General features: G+C 36.0%; 1 protein-coding gene across 1 annotated transcript; it reads right to left on the bottom strand.

Annotated features, from left to right (window-relative positions):
* Positions 1 to 5,850: 5,850 nt before the first annotated feature.
* Positions 5,851 to 11,655, bottom strand: LOC104092775 (condensin-2 complex subunit H2-like). The gene is made up of 11 exons (XM_009598440.4): positions 11,302 to 11,655; positions 10,563 to 10,662; positions 8,713 to 8,819; positions 8,492 to 8,634; positions 7,973 to 8,417; positions 7,716 to 7,891; positions 7,465 to 7,638; positions 7,264 to 7,353; positions 6,942 to 7,043; positions 6,691 to 6,849; positions 5,851 to 6,545 (listed from the first exon to the last, which is right to left on the bottom strand). The coding sequence occupies exons 1-11, from the start codon at positions 11,507 to 11,509 to the stop codon at positions 6,189 to 6,191; spliced, it is 2,061 nt and encodes a 686-aa protein (XP_009596735.1). The 5' UTR covers positions 11,510 to 11,655; the 3' UTR covers positions 5,851 to 6,188.
* Between the last annotated feature and the right edge of the window lie 7,498 nt (positions 11,656 to 19,153).

The following is a 19,153-nucleotide window of genomic DNA, read 5'->3' as shown; positions in this document are numbered from 1 at the left end:
TGAATTAGGATGTACATTTTGTTGGTTTGATCCATTTTGAACTAATTCGATTTGGTTCGATCTATTTTGAATTAATTCGGTTCGATTTACAAGATTTTTGGTACATAAATAAATGTATGATCATCAAACCGAATAAATTTTGTCCAATTCGATCTAATTCTCTGGCTCAATGGAATGATGTGATTAGATGCACAAAATTCAAAATAAAATTTTAAATAATCAAATACACTCCTTATATGTCTATTGATGCCATCATTATAAAAGATTTTTGAAATCATGGAAACAATAAAATTATATGGATAAAAAGAGAAAATATTAAAATCACACTCAAATAAAATATTGAAGATCTATGCAAAGAAAATGAAGCAAATATATTATTGAATAAATAACAAAGTGGTAGTATTAAGAAAGGAAATCAAAATATGAAGAAATACAAGAAACTAAGAAAAGGAGCAGAAAGTAAAGAAAGAAAAAGGAATAACAAGGATTCGATCCTGAATGTGGTATTTGGAATGTTGGCTTTCAACCACGGCACCTAGAGCCATCATACATGTCTCGGTGCCAGACATATAATATATAACGACCTGTTTGTAAAATATCAGAATATACGCTCAAAATTTTACCCGAGCGTCCGGGTGGCGTACCACCCTAAACCTTCTAAATAGATCCGTCCCTGCCTAACGCGGGTATCAAACACCGGGCGAAAAACCAAAAAAAGAAAGGGAGTGGAATCAAAATTATTGGACTGAGAATCTATCTATTATTAAAAGGAAAAAAGTCATCCATGAGACTTTGCCAAGTGTTGCGTGAAAAAATGCCATGTGGCAATTTTAAGCCAAAAATAGTTAAGTTAGGTAAAATTAGTTTTTCTTCTATTTAAATTTCAAAATAATGAAATATCTATATTTTTAATCAAACAATAACTTTAAATTGGGAAGTTACTGATGTAACTCCCTTCCTGCGCGTATTTGCCCTAAAAATTATCAATTTCCTTCAAGCATCTCAACTTCTATTTCAATCCATTTCATCGTCATAGTTATCCTTTTTTATATATATATTTTGAGACGTATTTACGATTTGAAATTGTGGATGTACCAGTTTATTTGTATATATATATATATATTTGGACTCCTTTTAAGTTATTTACTTATCGTGTTTAATGGCATATATTTTCATCTGCGTGCAGCAGACTGCAGCTGCCATCCATATTCTAATGTACTAGGGAATAGCCCCTCTATTGGCATCACATGCCAAATGGGAAGCTCTGAATTCCAAGGTGCCCCATAAAGTTTGACTGAATATAGTGGAACCATGGTAATTTCGTGACATGCTTTTAATTCAGATTTTTTTGACTCATCGACTTATGAGATATTTGAAAATTGGTAGTTTTTAGTATCAATAACCAAGATTTCTTAGCTACACATCTTTTATGCAGAAATCTCCTTCTACCACAATGGGAAATAAACTGCCTCATGACCCTCGAATACTGCGTAATCGTATCTTTTTCACATTTAAAGTATACTTTTTATCTGTATAAAAAAATATTAGGATCTAGGTGTCATCCACATAAGAGATATCATGCCTCTATGCGTCTTAAAAAAAATAGAATAATGATTAAATTAAAATAAGAAGCTTGAAATATTAAGTCGGATATACATGTGTGCATGTATTCTTTTTGTTGTTTAGAAATCACGTTCATAGGCAATAACATACCGCCTACAAGTTATTGAGATTTTTTAGGATTGGCACTGTGGTGTAAAACAAGTATTCTGCAGAAGTATTATTATGGAAGAAAGGATTTTACCAATATTTAGATATCATGCCTATAAGATTGAAATATTGCTTGAGCTAACAAAAAATACAGATTATTCTTTTACTACGAAGTATTGGTACGAGCCTATATAGTATATATTCATGTTTAGAGACCCTGATTGTTGACTTTTAACTTCATAACTTATATATCATATTTATAAGAATCGCTGCTTCTAAATATTTATTTGAAGAGAATAAATCTACTTTATACTCATCATGATGCTTGCAACCTTTATAAAAAATATTATGTTTAACCAATGCAATTTGGAGTTTATGATTATAAGCCTAGCGTTCTGCTTTATTCAATTAGGTGTTAAAAGAGGATTTTTTTTTTTTTGTTAGTACTGTAACTTTAAAACCTTTTTCCGAAGGATATGGAAATCATGTTAGAAGGCAAGCCTTGATTTATTAACTGTTGAAAATATAGTTGGACTTATCTGAACTCTAAAAGTTTTGCTGCTATTGAAAATCAATGTGTTTACAGATGAATAACATTCATTTTGCTAAGCCAAAAGTTTAAGCTTCAGTAGTGTTTAGTTGTAATGGTAAGTGTAGTACTTTGAAGTTTTGAACAATTTTAAAGAATTGACGAATGAGGCAAAAAGCTTTTTATTTATATACTTTTTGTTTATACTTACTTAGTTTTAGCGACGTAAAAATTCCATATTTTAGAGAAAGTGCTTTTATCAAGAATGACGGAAAATAATCGGTACGGGTAATCCTTATTTTTCACTTAAAAAGGTCGTTGGAGGTATTTTTTTAATAGTTAAACTATGTTTTTTTTTTCATGTTACTTTATTTTATGCATGTTTTCTCTACTGACTATTTCTCATTATGTCATATTAGTACTTAATGCTCATTCTTTTGAGAGATTTTCATTTGGTGAGATTAGCATGACAAGTTCAAGCTGCAATAACTGGATGATGGAGTTGAGCTACTGTTATATTAATTCTATTAAGACTTGGTCGATGATTTTGTCCTCAAGAAAATAGAGAATTTATGTAATTTATTTTTGCATTAAACCATTGATTAGAAATTGAACATTGAAAATGTATTTGTTGATTATTGCGAAAATGGGAATGCCCTGTTTTGGATCTCAAGTATACTTTCAGGGATGATTTTTCCAATTTATTTTTCTTCAGCCATCATATTTGATATTGCACAAGTGCTATTTGCTATATGTGGGGCTACTTTAAAGTACGGGAAGAGATTAGGGTTAAAGAAACTATGTGGTTTATGTGCTTTTGGTTGATTATAAGTTTTCGTTGACCACGACCTATAGGAACCAGGCTATCTACCACTTTTAACCCTGTTTGCATAGGCTCGTGCACAGATTTACGTTCAATAATACCAGGGGCTTTTACTTCTATACGTCTTCGCTCGTGCTGCTTAAAATATGAGTTGGGGCGCCTTGATGAAGCTTCGTTTGGGACTGGAGATGAAATTAGATTTAAATTAAATGTGATATTTTTTATTGTAGCCCTTTTAAGTGATGTACTTATGACATATTTTTCTCTTTTAAGGCCTTAGTGATATTTTCTTCTATTAGTTTTTTGCTTTAATTTTTTTGAATACGCTCTGTAAATTTAGTCTGTAATATACATTTGCAATAATTCTGCGCAAGGCGCGAGTACATATACTAGTTTACTTTAAAAAGTAGAAACATCAAGTATTAAAGAGGTCCCATTTTTATTTCTGTGATATATCCACCGCTTCTTTTTAGCTTTACAGTTGTAGTCCTGACTCTTGAATTTCACAATAATGGCACAGGTGTTGTTCTGAAGCACACGGAATTTGGACACGTGGAACGAACATGTCCAAAGTTAAATTATTCGATCCGATTCATATTTAATACGGATAAAAAAATGGGTTATCCGACGAATAATATGGATATTCATATTATCAATTGCTTCTTGAATATGATTATTTTTGATAAAATTCCTAGTCTCTCAAACTTGAGAAATTCTCGATTTGAGACTTTACAAATATAAAAGTTAAACTCATTAGTTATCTGTTGGTTATCCATTTTCTAAGTGGATAATATGATTCTTATTCATATTCAACCTGTTTTTAAAATATTCATTATCCAACCCATTTTTCAATGGATAATATGGGTGAACAACTGTTCTAATGATAACTCATCAGCATCTACCAATGTTAGCTATCACTTCTTTGGAAAAGTTCAATTGCTCCAAAAAATCAGCTAAAATTAGGGATGTGAAATTTTGCGTACAAAAACCATCCAATATTGCTTAGCTTTCTAACAGCTAAGGCTGTCTATGGAGCCGAGTCGGGCGTGGCCTTGGGAACCGATCCTAATCCAGATCGCTAACTCAAACAGTTGGTACGCTTTTCGGCTCAAACAGGCGAGGCTTTCTATTTGCTTGCAATATCGGTTGTTCGCCTTTGGTTAGAAGTAGAAGCAGAGGTGTCGTTTGCCCCTCACTTCAAAAATATAAAAAATTTATGGACAAAGTAAAAAATAGTACATAAAAAGTTAGAAAGAAAAACTAACCTACGAGAATCGAAGGTTAGGCTGAATTTAGTAGACCTAGAGGGCCGGCTTAGGGGGCCTTTAGGTGGGTTCAGTGGGTTGCCCCCACTGGTCCGAGGGGCCTGCAGGGTCCAAATAGTACGGACTAGCCAGTTTTCGGACTGGTCATTCAAAAATAGCTAGCGTTTGCAAAGTCATTGAAAAATAGTCACTATTTTGCTGCAACACGGAAAGTTCCAGCATAATATACTGGAGATTGGAGCACTTGTGTAGGGACTTCCGGCATATTATGCTAGACCGGTATATTATACTGGAATATATTATGCTGAAGTTCCAGTATACTTATGCTAGAACTCCAGTATATTATGCTGGAGTTCCAGTATACTTATGCTGGAACTCCAGTATAATATGCTGGAGTTCAAGTGTTGGAACTCCAGTATAATATACTGTAGTATTTTTCGAATTTTGAACAGTGTTTTCGTTCAGATTTATCGTTACATGAAAAGTGGCTAAATTTCGATTACTTTTGAAATTTTGGCTATTTTTGAATGACCACTTATAAATCTGACTATTTTTGAATTTCTCCCGCCTTTAAGTGTCCTCTAGTGGGCCAGTAAGTTATTACCTTACCAACTAGCTAATTAGACACGAGTCCCTCTTCATGCGGATTCCTCCTTTTGCTCCTCAGCTTATGGGGTATTAGCAATTGTTTCCCTTCCAAGAATAGGTTCTTATGTGTTATCGTCCACCATTGAAAACGCCACTTCTCCTCCAACTTACATGTGTTAAGCAATTGCACCAGCCCGTCTGACTTTCCGGTCATCCTAAGTCAGGATCGAACTATTCGAGCTGATCCACTAGGACCGACCCATGCCTAAGCGCCCCTCCCCTTTAACATTCCTGGGTCGGTCCAGTCTCAGCTCGGTCTCGAATTGGTTCAGTCCAGTTTCGGGCCAACCCGACCCACAAGACAGCCTACGAATAACATCATCACTCCTCACCGCTTACTGCTTTGGAGCCTTGTGACCACTAACAATTGCATGACGTCAACTTTATTTCGGCAATAAACATAATACGTAGGGGAAATGAATCCTATCATCATACTAACATATTTTTAGTTTGTCTTTATTTGGAATCTGGTTCTGCTGGAGTATTCACTGAAGAAAAAAAACAAATTTGGTTGATTAGATTACAAATATGGTCAATCTTCTCTTACGTAAAATTTTCAAACATCGACAAATCCAGTATACTGCCACGGATGGGGTCTGGGGACGATACAGACCTTATCCCTACCAACTTACTTGTTTGATGTTTCCAACACCAAACGAAATAGTAGTAAACGTCACATTCGCTTCAAAATCAAGGGTTAAATTTTAAGCAAAAGTAAACTTTATAATGAGTAGTAGTTCAAAGACAGTTAAACAATGTCAAGCCCAAAACCATTTTTAGACGGTCTTGAAAAACTATCACATGCGTCCCATGTTGAAGTCTTGAATACACACAACATACATATTATACATGTAGTAGCTCAACAAGCAAATATATACACTTGAAACATTAAGGGCAGTCATTTATTAACATGTTTGTCTGTAGAGAGACTAATGAAGAGTAAGCTCTGCATATGTCAAAATATTGTTACATCCTCCTTGCTAAGTACTACAGTAAGTCCTAATTAAGTTAAGAATAAACACATCTTACAAATTTCTGCAGCCAACAGGTTGTTGGTTTGTGATAAGAATTACAGTGGTCATGGTGGGGTTAATCTTCTGTCTTACTACACTCAAACAGAATTACTGCCTTGAGTCTCTCACATACAACGGGCACAGTGAGACCGAATAGCGAGAGAGGAGAGGCTTACTTGAAAACTAGAGCAAAATGTATATCACAATGCAGTATGTATATCTGGTGGTACGACTAATCTGGATTTCCTTCTTTTCTTACCTTCAGGCGTACAACGAGTTCCATTAACCTTTCCCAGCTTCAGGGCAAATCGGTAACCTGAGTTGGGTTCTGAAGGTGATGAACTGAAAGCAGCCTGAACTTCTTTACCTTTGTTTTTTTCCTTTCTAAAGCCCTGATTGGGTATTGGAGATTTTGCTCTCTTTCTTGATGACCGAATCTGCATTTTCTCCCTACCATTATCATTCCTAAGGAGCCGGACATAGAAGGGATTTGCAGCTGTGTAACAAGTGGACTCACGTATTCCACCTCTTTCCAAACCAACATCTCCGTTGTTTACCTATTGTTTTAACAAAGGGAAACAGAGAGGCGAATACTGCTTACTCGTAGATAAAATTTCAACGGCAAATTAAGAATTATAGTACTTCTATCTTCCAAGGTAGGTAACATAAATGTCACTAAAACTCATGTAGAAAGGGTTTTACCAATTGCAGAAGCGCAGAAAATGTTCGAGCAATATCATGCTTCTCTTGACCCGTGACAACATCAGAAAAAGACTTGGTGCTTTGACCATTTTCTTCCAGGGATAACTTGCACAAAACCCTAGCCCCATATTCATGAATGTCAAAGGGGGGATGTGATTCCTGTGGGTAAACACTAGCGCGATAAAAAATCTAAACTTGACAGGTTTCAAAAGTAAACAAAAGAGAGGAGATATTAGAAATTGCAAACAAACTTGTTCCTCCAAGTTCTGCTCAATTCTCTGTTTCCACGTTGAAACCCGTGCAGCCAATTCACTCTGCTTTTCAGTTTCAGCAAGGCTAGCAAGAAGAGAATCCTACAAATAGAAAAAAGGTCACTAAACCAATCATGGAAGACTAACAAAATCTAAGCAACAGATAAGTTTGTTGAGAGTCCACATTAGTGAAACCCCTTCTAATGCCATTTAGGAAAGAAGAAAAGGCCAGTGCCAGTTCATGAGCATGAAGAAAATATCCGCGACACATACCAAAATCCATAAATGTATGAATAATGAAGATTATGATTTATATTCTTACCAAGTGGGAGCGACAAAGATCTTCAAGGTTGGCATGAGCATTCGAATCTTCATGAGCTTCACTGTCAAAAAATGGACTACATTTATCGTGCTGCAAAAACAAAATATATTAGCAGTGTAACTCGCCCAAGCCAGATTGAACCAGCTTCAGAGAAACATAATCAGTAATGTAAGGGAAAACATCCATATCTAGTTTACTAACCTTTTCACCATAAGGAGTTGCATCGGTGTTCATGTCAGCATTTTCTGGCATGTCAAAGGCAGAAGGCCCAAAATCGTGATCTGCACTATCATAGTCATCATTTTCATTCTTTTCCTTTGGACTATCCAAACCATCATAATCGTTGTTCTCCCCATGAAGAAGTGATTCCCGGAGCTGCAAACAGAAGCTTCACACAATGAAACAATTCAGACATACAAAAGAAGGTACAATAAACTATCAATAAATAAAACCTTCTCATATGGTGGAGGAGATTGTGAGTCGCCTTGTTTTTTCATGGCACAACATTTTCTCTCCCACATGTCGTTGAGGTCTGCGCTAGTGGTACCATGTAATCTCGCAACTGGAAATTCTGTAGCCAAAGATGCAACTTTTTTGGACACCGCACCCTGCCTTCTATTAAATTTAACTGCTTGAAAGCATGAAACCTGCATTAGATAATAAAACTGCTAGCATACAGAAGGAATAAAGGGAAGGAAGCTTAAGAAACCTTTTTTGTATGGTTTTACTTTCAAAGTGCCAGGTTCATGCGGGTTCAACGGATTCCATGGGTCTTCATCATCCGATTCGTCTGAGTCTCTAGGTTCTGAATATCCATCTTCACATCTATGTGCATCATCGATGTAATCAGGCATATCAGATGCGAACTGATCATTGTTAAAATTGCCTGGACCAAACTCATGAAACCCTTGAGACTGATATAAATTAGCATCCTGATTCTTTTGAGCTGAAGACTTATTGCCAGTTCCCTCAAAACGTCTTGTGGGAGAGTAAAAGCTCTTGTGGCACTTGGAGTCCAAAGAAAGGCCCTCTGCACTGCAGCTATTGTTCAGCACCTTTCCAGCTATATTCTCATTATTCAGAAACTCATCCACTGTTACGGCATCACATGCGTCCAACAGAATAAAATCTCGGTAAAGATCACACGTGGCTAGCTGCAAGTATTAACAGAACAAATCAAAATAACTGCAAACATACTGAAATTCAACACAAAAAGACATTAACATACCAGGTAAGACTCTAGTTCTCCAGCATCTCCAGTAACATCCAAGCAGTCAGCCTCGCGTACAACCAGATTTGCAGGGGCCTTCACAAACTGGGTAAATGAAGAATCCCTGCACGTCGTATTATCCAACATGTTCTTTGCTTCCACTGCAAAAGGAATGATATAAATCAGGTTATTTGAAGTCTAGGAAACTTACTAAATTAACAGACACGTGAAGATGCTACCTGAGGTTTCTTCTGAAGCCCAGTATGGATCATTCTCTTCATTGTCGGCAGCAGGCAAACCGTTTTCATCTTCTTGGGCTGATACACTTGCTGGTAGATCTGGTTCACTGATTTAACAGGAAATGGAGAATCTCAATATGTAACATTATTGGGTTATGATGCTTAACAATATTAAGAACTGAATTAGTATTATTTGGTGCACTGCAACATTGATAGCAATGAAAAATGTATCAACAGCCAGTTAATATGAATTACTTACTTCCATTCGTCAGAAAAAGCAAATATGACAATATTAGTAAAAGGCTCGATTGAAGAACAAATAAGAATCTATTCTTTATAAGTAACTATACAAATAAGAATCCCATGACCGATAAGGCCATGATGACAAGACCAAACAACTTGCATTTCAAAAGAAAAAGAATAACAACCTCTGTACAAAAACCCCTGGCCAATCAGAAATCATTGATAGTGTAAAGGCCCTTGCTCTCCATGCTTATATAGCAAAATTTTAGAAGATACATTAGGCCTGGTGTTTACAAGGAGTCTCCTAAGTTTGTCCAGAGATTTAAATATCAGTAGAAAATATACAGAACTTCTAGTATAAGAGAACCCTTAATTTGTCTAATTAGAAATTATTGAATATACGATATGGAGGATCCATATAACTGACATCAACTAGTAAAACTATAAGCTTCTGATCGATAACCTGGTCACTAGTAATTTGTCTAACCTGGTCACTAGTAAAATTATAAGCGTCTTATCATAACCAAGAGAAATAACCCAAAGTTCGACCAAAAGTATGTGGTATGTTTCCAGGACATTGTCAACATCCACATGTCATTGTGGACACTTATTAATACAGCATTTCCAACGGATTATCAAATCCAACTTACCAGAGGTGTAGCCTAGTGGTCAATAAAGTGGGTTGAGAACCATGAGGCCTCAGGTTCAAATCCTCACGAAGGCCAAAAAAACTAGGTGATTTTTTCCCATATGTCCAGGCCCTGGTGGACAAAGTTATCCAGTACTTGTGTTGGTGGGAGGTAGCAAGTACTGCATGGAATTAGTCGAGGTGGCCGCAAACTAGCCCGGACACCGCAGTTATCAAAAAAATGTATTACTCTCCAAAGAAGCTAACTCTAATTGTCATTGCCAGAATAGTATTTGCATTTAAATAGCCTCACGAAATACAAGGCCATCCTTATTCCTTACAGCACTATCATTTAACTAGGGTGAAGACAAAGACAAGCAGGGCCAGATAGTACAAACAACTGCTTGTTAACAGATACATATCATTCAACAAAGTGCAACACTTAACAACCATTACATACAAGCTTTCATCCAACAGTAAGCTGCACGATTTCTCTAACTTAGCTGAATCATTTCTGAGAGTGCCAAAAGTTCATAAAACCCCATCTTCACAGACTAGTGCACTGAACAAATATAGACAGACACCGAAAGAAGCAAAAAAACAAAACTTCTGAATGAAAAGAGAGAAGCTTTAAAAGTAGTTTCCAGGCAAAAAATCAATTCAAACCTGTGCCCTATGGGTTGAGTCAGATTTAAACAGTTAGGACATCATTGTCTAATTTCAGGCTACTAATGCGTTACTCACAGGTGAATGGTCTAAAGGTATAGCTACTAATCTATAATACTGGTGAACACAATCAGATGTACTAACACCGGACACAGTTTCAACCATCAGTAGAACAAGTTGAATAATTCATAACCTAGCCTCTAATTATGTAAATGCTTAAACTTTATCTCCAACCAGAGTAACCTATACAATTCTACTCAAGGAATCAACTAAAATAAAGACAGAAAAATTAAAAAGCAAAAGTTGAAAAGACCTCTTCTTGGTAATGAATTCCAAACAATGCAATACCAGAGAATACAGATATTCCACCTTCCTGCTGTACACCTGAACTGACCCCTGAAGCAGCAATGCAGCTACAAATCCCAAAACATCTCATTAAAAGAATTACAAAAATACCCTTTTCAGAACCGTACAAACGCAACACAGCCTTTTTCAAAAATCAAGAATATATCTGGCACAGAGGAAAAAAATTTCCATAAAAATGTTTTCATGAAAAATAATTTACTAAAAACATTTTCAGATTATTTTCCAGTGTTTCGCAATGTATAAACTATAAAGTAGGTGACACAAATAAGAGGCAGGCCCAAGATTTGAACTTTATGGTTCAAGTTCAAATTTCTACCACAACCCATTTAATTTACTGAGTTCAAAATCTATTCTATTATCTGTACTAATTTTAGTATATTTATCAACACATATACAGGGTTTTGAGCCAAAACTACTAAGTCCAGTTTAAGTCATAACTTGTATGCTAGGTCAGCCCCTACACAAGATTATCAGACAAAAGTAGAGCATAGAGTATAAAGATAGTGCCTTTACAAACATGAGAAAATAATCGGAAAAACATTTTTAGGGTAAAATATGAGCATTTTACATAAGTGGAGGATAATGTACAAGGACAGTGTTGTAGCAAACACAAAAAGATGATTTTTTTCATGGAAATGTTTGATTTTCTGCTCCAAACACACACTAAAGCTGAAAATTTGACAAACCTTCAGCAAAATTCACATGACCATCATCATAATTATCTCTAGTAATTTCACCAGAGCAAATTTTGAGCAAATATTCTTCAAGATTTTTGGCTAAATCAACACCCCAGTTGGATTCTAAATCCCTAAGTGGCTGTACAACACTGTGAAATTTCACACTTTCTTCATCTGCTGCGCCGCCGCGGCTCGCTTCTTCTTGACTGCTTTTCATCTTGTGGGACTACAAATCCCACTTTCCATTACTGAAAAAGAACCCTAAATTCTACAATTTGTGAATTGTTCAAATGAATTTACAAAGCCCCAATTTTTGGGGAAAGGGTACATTAAAGTGACGTCGTTTAACGTCTGGCTCGGGGGGAGCTGAGATTTTTTTAAATTTTTGGAGTAATGTTTTTCCGCCTTTTTTCCGCTCCGGGGTGTATATATATATGTGTGATTTTATGTCGGAAAATTGAGATGGGCCGAGATAGCCCATTAATGTGGGAAAAAATCAGAAATACTCATATTTACAACCGATATTTGAAAAATAGCCACAGTTTCAAAAGTAATCGAAATTTAGTCATTTTTTCATGTAAAAATAAAATCTGAATAAAAATACCCTTAAAAATCCGGAAAAATTTCAGCATAATATGCTGGAGTTTGATTTTTTTACATATGAGATTCCAGCATAATGTGCTGAAATTTCATAATGTGTTGGAGTTCCAACATAATATGCTGGAAGTTTATACGCAAGAGCTCCATAATCCAGCATATATGCTAAAATTTTTTGTGTTTCAACAAAATAGTGGCTATTTTCCAATGCAAACGTTGGCTATTTTTCGATGACCAGTCCGAAAACTGGCTAGCCCGTACTATTTTCACCATTAAAGTTTATTCGATCCAATCATTTGTTACACCATGTGCGTCCTAAGATGACGTATAATGAATATGAGACTTGTTAATCATGATTTAAATAAGTTTAAAATCATAATATAGCTATATATGATGTTTGGATAGAAAATATAAAGTTTGGGAAAAATCGGATTTAAGTTGCGGAAAAACCGACTAAGGATTTGCCTTGTAGCATAGCTTTTTAAGAAATAAATTTCATGTGTTATATGAGGTCTTTTTGGGACATATTAAATACCAAATTGAAAGTCTTGGAATGTAGTTTCCAACGCTCTTAACCGTTCATTCATACAACATCCGAATAAAAAGATATAAGCGTTGGAAGATGGGCCAATGAGAGGGTGCCAAATTAGAACCTCTTTGACTTTTCAAAAGTTGATATATAGGTCTTAACTCGTCTCTCTCTTCATTTTTACATAGAACCCTACCAGAAAATACCATAAACCTATCCTTGAGCTCTCTAATAGTGTTTCAAATAATACTAATATCCCGGGTACGAAATTGAGAAGTGATAACATCAGAACGATCCCTACGATGTAAGTATCATTAGACCGCTTATCTTTTTTTCTTTGTAGTTCGAGTTTTGTAAGGTACTTCATAGTTAAGAAACGTCTAATTTCTGTATTTAAGTGTTTTAATATCAAGGAAGGTTGATAAATTAGTTTCCTAATATTTAGAACTCACGGGATGGTGATCGAAAACCGTGAGTTTGATTTATTTCACTTGTAGTGGACTGTTTTGTAGTCCACTCGTGTTGGCCTATTGTGCTGCTGATTTATGGAGTTTGGAATGATGAAGGGCATGGAGAAATGCCACATGTGGTAGGGTAGTAGGCTGGTCGCTCGTCGTTGCAATTTCATGATAATTGATAACTTATTGATTGGGTATGTTATGGTATATTCAGGGTTTTTGTTATATTGAAGGTCCCGAATTGTAGTTGGGTTATTTTTGAGTTGTTGATTGTATTGTGTTTTTATCTCGTTTATAGTAGGCTTGAGGGAGCAGTGAAATCAAGGAAAATGCTGCCTGTTTTATTTTAGAATCGAGTTATCATATGAGATACGTGATATACCACCTCCATCTAAGTTGTACACATATTTCTTTGTTATAGGGTTGGCGCGCTAGTTGTCATAAGCTTGTTGTTGAGTTGCATTGACGACTTAAAGTATGTTAAGGCTATCCATTCTTTCTTTTTGACATGATCCATATGATACAAACGAAACGTGTAAACCCTGAACTTTCATAAATGACTCTATTCATAGAAGTTCTAGGGGTTGTTATGTTTTGGATTCCCTACATGTCCTACTTTCATATTGTCTGTTCATAGGTCTCATGACATTCCGAGAGATATTATTGACTTACTTCCATTTATACATGTGTACTGACCCATGACCAGATGGTGTTATATACGCGTATAGTATATGTATATGGGGTATGGGGAAAGGTTATAGCGTTATATACGCACCACCACCTGATCAGCTGGTATACGTCGATGATTTCGCCCACAATGGCTGAGATAATATGATGGGATGCCCTCAGATGCTTGATGATGTTATGTACACATATACCTATGCATGGTATGACATTTATATGCACATGCATGACAATATAAATTTTTCATAATTCACAAAGCTATTAGGATTACAGGTTGAGTTCTTTACTCCATGTTTCTTTCATGTCTTTTATATACTACTTTCATGCCTTACATACTCGATACTTTATTTGTACTGACATCCCTTTTGCCTAGGGACGCTGCGTTTCATGCCTATAGGTCCCGATAGACAAGTTGAGAATTCTCCTAGTAGGCTATCAGCTCAGCGGAAGGTGTTTATGCACTCCATTTGCTCCGGAGTTGCCTATTTGATCAGTATAATTTGAATATGTATTGATTGGTATGGCAATACCCTATCTCGACCTTTATGACATTTATGTACTCTTAGAGGCTTGCACACAAATGTCATGTATATGGATACTTGTATGGCCTAATCGGCCTATGTTTTGAGTATATAAATGATCATGTCGGCCCTATAGGATGTCACATGTATAAGTTTCTATATCATGTTGGGTCGTCCTATGTCTAGTATTCCCTTATGTTTTATTCCCGTTACCTCATGACGGCCCTTCTGGCGCACTTGCCCATGACGGTAAGATAAGAAAGATATGTTACATTGGTACTCGGTTATGTAAGGCACCGGGTACCTGTCGCGGCCCTGTTGTTCGGGTCGTGACATAAGTGGTATCAGAGCAGTTTTGTCCTAGGGAGTATACAAGTCGCGTCTAGTAGAGTCTTGTTTATGGGTGTGTTATGTACCACACTTATAAGTAGGAGACTACAAGGCATTTAGGATTGTTACTCTTTCTTCTTACTCTAGATCGTGTGGTATAGCTCAATTGTAAGAAATTCAAACTCCTTAATTCTATTTTATTCGTTATACAATGACATCTACATCCTGAAAGACAGTTAATAAGAGATTGAATGTGGCTGTGGAAGAATTGAGTCAGAGGAACTCGATTTTGCGTCATGCTTATGATGAGTAAATGTAAGGTCTTCTGTAGATTATGTGTGTACTACGACGTGTAATCTTCTTGATAAGGATACCTAAGACATGAATATATATCCACCCCTATGGTAAAAAGCAACGAGAGAATCGGAAGGTAAATACAAGTTTCAACAAGTCAAATGGGCAAGGTGAAGAAGGATACGAGGTACCCAGTTAGTGAAGATTACTTGTATTTACAATTCAGGTAGAGAAATATAAGCATTCTGAGTAACTTTCAACAGTAACAGAGATATATACACTTGATAACACCCATCTCAGTTATGCCTTATGGGAGCTAACAGATATAGTTTAAGAGAAATATGGTATATTAGGATCTAGCTGGGGTTAGAGTAACCCAAAATTATGGATGGATTGTTATCATTAGCTCACATTTTCGAAGGATATTGCAAACGTGGTAATAGTTCTCCTTCTGAGATATACCCAGATGGTGCACTCTAGAATAGTACAGTCAGATATGAATACTAGAATGTTCAGAAATTTCAGAAGATAGGTAGTGGAATCCTAGAAGTAGGGGTGTTCATGGTTCGGTTTTGATCGGTTTTTTCCGAAAAAGAAACCAAACCAAGTAAGTTGGTTTTTTAAATATTAGAACCAAACCAAACCAAAACCAATTAAGTCGGTTTTTTATCGATTTAGTTTGATTCGGTTTTTGTCGGTTTTTTAGTTTTTTCGGCTATTCATCAGTTTTTTCTTAAATATGAGACATACACTACCAAACGCATATTTCAGTGACTATATTTTCAACGTAACACTATCAAATCAATTTCTCTTTGAGAAATCTATCATTTACCAAGATATATTGATGATAATTGAATCAAATAGTGATGAATAATTAAAGTTCTCAATTAAAAATCAATTATTTTTAACATGAAATAAATTTTTGTACTTAGCAAAAGAAAACTATCAATTAAACTAGAATGTAAAGGCAAAGAATTAGATTATTATAATAGCAAAGAACTAGACTAAAAATATAAATGACTAGTATGTACCATAAAGTTTTAGAAACTTTATATAAAAATATACATATATACAGATGTAATAATAAATTTAAATAGCTACTTTTATAGTCGGTTTGGTTCAGTTTTTTGATTATTTTTTTATTAAAGCCAAAACCAAACCAAATTTGATTTTTTTAAAATTCAAAACCAAAACCAAACCAAACCTAAAAAGTATCGGTTTTTTTGGTCGGTTTGATTTAGTTTTCAGTTTGGTTCGGTTTTTCGGTTTTTTATGAACACCCCTACCTAAAAGGGATATATATTTACCTTAGTATGACTTCCGTCCCTAGAAAAAAAAGGTAGAGAGAATGTTAGGCGTCCCAAAGTGCAAGTGAGATGAAGCAAGGGGAGCTCAAAGTGAAAGAATATTTTGTTGAAGTTTTCAGAATAAAGTGATAGACAGAAATATTAGCCGGAGAATAAGAAGAGAGTAAATGAAGTATTATGAGTAAGATATGATAAATGGGTGATAACGGTGAATCAAAATATGACAGGACTACATATTCTATAGTCAAGTGAAGGAAAAGACAAGAAGTTACAAGCCTTGAGACAATAAAAGAGTATAAGCCATAAAGTCATGTCCCAATTTCGAGAAATGAGTTGGTGACTCGTACGTGATTACCAGAAGGAAAAGTTAGACCACTGGAGTAATATAAATTAGTATGGGCTAGTGAATAAGATAAACTGAACATGAATTCGGGACCGAAGGATTTGATAATAGTTGACATCGTGAGAATTTCAGAGATCGCGTACGGCGATAATTGAACGGACAACAAACGAATAACCTTTAAAGGTCATTCAGAAAGATGCTTCTATAAAGCAAGAACTGTGAGAAGAGTTAAGCTTAAGGGACTAAGTGTGCCAGTTACACTAGGTGACACCTTCGTGCGTAAGAAAATCAGTTATCCATGGTACAGAAAGGTTACCACAAGGCAAGTAAAAGTCCGTGGAAATGTGAAAAGACGCAAAAGATGAAGAGGTAAAATATTTATAGGTAAATCTTCATAGCATTAAATATTAGTACTCCCCTAAAGGGGAAAGATAGTGTGATATAGTATTAAGTCAGAGTTATGTGGTTTAGGTAACTAAGGAACCAGCGTGCGGGGTAAGTTAAAACAAATGATATAACCCAAGAGAGATTACGAAGAATATAGATATGAGAATGGACTAACGAGTAGTTAGTAGTGGATTCAGGAAGAGCCTAGCCATTGCTAGACAAGAGGATACAGACAAATCAGCAGATTGTGCAAGATAAATATAGTGAACCCCAACATAGTGAATCCAGTCTCGCAGATATGAGGTTGTAACCCTTGAGAAATATTCAAATAGAAGTTAGGGTAATTATAGGTATTATGGAAATAAAAGAAAGTGCCACTAGGAAGACAGTCAAAAATTTCAGTTCAGAAGAAACCCTACGAGCACAAGGGCGTGGAGGTAAGTAACGAAGGATAATTATAAGCGAGTAAGAATATCAAAAATTCGTTCAAGTATACAATGTAATAAGCTTGCAGCTTTACAGGAGTCAAAAGGTCCCCCATAAGTCTACAAAGAAAGACTAGCTCAGGAAATAAAGAAGAATGTTTCAACTTAAGCATAGTGACATAAAGAAGAAATGGTCTTGTAACAACAGTCTCACAACAACATTGTATACACTCCATAAGAAAGTGGCACCTATCGTGGCTAATGAACGGGAAGAAAAAAAATCAAAAGATGATATTTGAGATCATATGAGTTATAGGAAATTCCAGTATTTGCGGGCAATGAGATAACCCATGTATTCATGCAACAAGTGGCAGAACGACCATGAAAAGTAATTGCTTATCTTTAAAGACAACTAAGAAAGCACGAGAAGAATTACCCAACCCACGATTTAGAGTTAGCCGCGGTGATTCATGCACTAAAGATGTGAAGACACTATTTGTATGGTATTCATGTTGATATCTATACGGATCATAAGAGCCTTCAATACATCTTCAAGCAAAAGGAATTGAATTTACGCCAAAGGAGATGGTTGGAGCTACTGGAAGACTATGACATTGATATTGTATACCATCCGGGGAAGGCAAATGTAGTAGCCGACGCCCTCAATCGTAGATCTATGGGTAGCCTGTCATATTTACAGACAGAGAAGAGTGGGATGGCCCATGAGATTTATCAGCTAGCTAGTTTTGGAGTTCGATTGCTGGACTCAGGTGATACCGGAGTTACTATTTAGGACACGGCAACATCCTCTTTAGTAACTAAAGTGAAGGAACACCAGTATGAGGATCATGTGTTAGCTCATTACAGAGATACATCCCCTCAAAAGGATAATATACCATGTGAGATTATAAGAGATGGAGTCCTCAGATATCAAGGTCGATTATGTATTCCTAATGTGGCAGGGTTGCGCCAACAGGTTATGGGAGAATCTCACTATTTTCGTTATTCTATTCATCTAGGAGCGACAAAGATGTATCATGATACCGAGGAAATATACTGGTGGGACGGAATGAAGAATGATATAGCATAGTTTGTTTCTTAGTGCCCTAATTGTTAGCATATTAAGATTGAGCATCAGAAACCCGTTGGATTATTGCATGCTATAGAGATTCCGACTTGGAAATGGGAAGTGATTAATATGAATTTCATCATAGGCTTACCTCGTACCCAGCGTAAGTTCAATTCTATATGGGTTATTGTTGATAGACTTGCAAAATTAACCCATTTTGTGCCTGTCAGGACTACGTATTCAACAGAGGATTATACAAGGCTTTACATTAAGGAGATAATGCGACTTCATGGTGTCCCTATATATATTATCTCAGATATAGGTGCTCAGTTTACAGTTAATTTCTGGAGGTCCTTCCAAAAAGGATTGGGGACTCAAGTAAGTCTTAGTACAACATTTCATCCCCAGACAGATGGTCAGGTGGAGCGTACTATTCAGACACTGGAGGATATGCTATGGGCTTATGTGATAGACTTCAGAGGTAGATGGGATGATCATCTTCCACTTATTGAGTTCACATATAATAATAGCTATCATTCAATCATCCAGATGGATCCATATGAAGCACTTTATGGACGAAAGTGTAGGTCACCTATCGGATGGTTCGAGGTTGGGGAAACTAAGTTAGTAGGACCAGAGTTGGTACCACAGGTAGTTGAGAAGATTAAGCTTATACGGGAAAGGCTATTAGCAACTCAGAGTCATCAGAAGTCCCATGTAGATAATCGACGACGAGACTTGGAGTTTTAGGTAGATGACTAGGTATTCCTAAAGGTATCATCGACGAAAGGCGTTATGAGATTCGGTAAGGAAGGAAAGCTTAGCCCTCGGTACATTGGACCTTATAAAATCATACGCAGAGTAGGCTAGGTAACATATGATTTAGACTTGCCTTCTAACTTGGAGTCAGTACATCC

Source organism: Nicotiana tomentosiformis, chromosome 12 (assembly GCF_000390325.3).
Source record: "Nicotiana tomentosiformis chromosome 12, ASM39032v3, whole genome shotgun sequence".
NCBI lineage: Eukaryota > Viridiplantae > Streptophyta > Magnoliopsida > Solanales > Solanaceae > Nicotiana > Nicotiana tomentosiformis.
Note: the sequence above shows the minus strand (reverse complement) of the source record. Positions and strands in the feature narration are given on the sequence as shown.

Coding starts and splice junctions, on each gene's coding strand:
- LOC104092775 (XM_009598440.4), bottom strand. CDS start 11,509: ATGAAAAGCAGTCAAGAAGAAGCGAGCCGCGGCGGCGCAGCAGATGAA. Junction 7,044..7,263: donor ATCTTTGTCGCTCCCACTTG/GTAAGAATATAA, acceptor TTCTATTTGTAG/GATTCTCTTCTTGCTAGCCT. Junction 6,546..6,690: donor TTTCTGCGCTTCTGCAATTG/GTAAAACCCTTT, acceptor TTAAAACAATAG/GTAAACAACGGAGATGTTGG.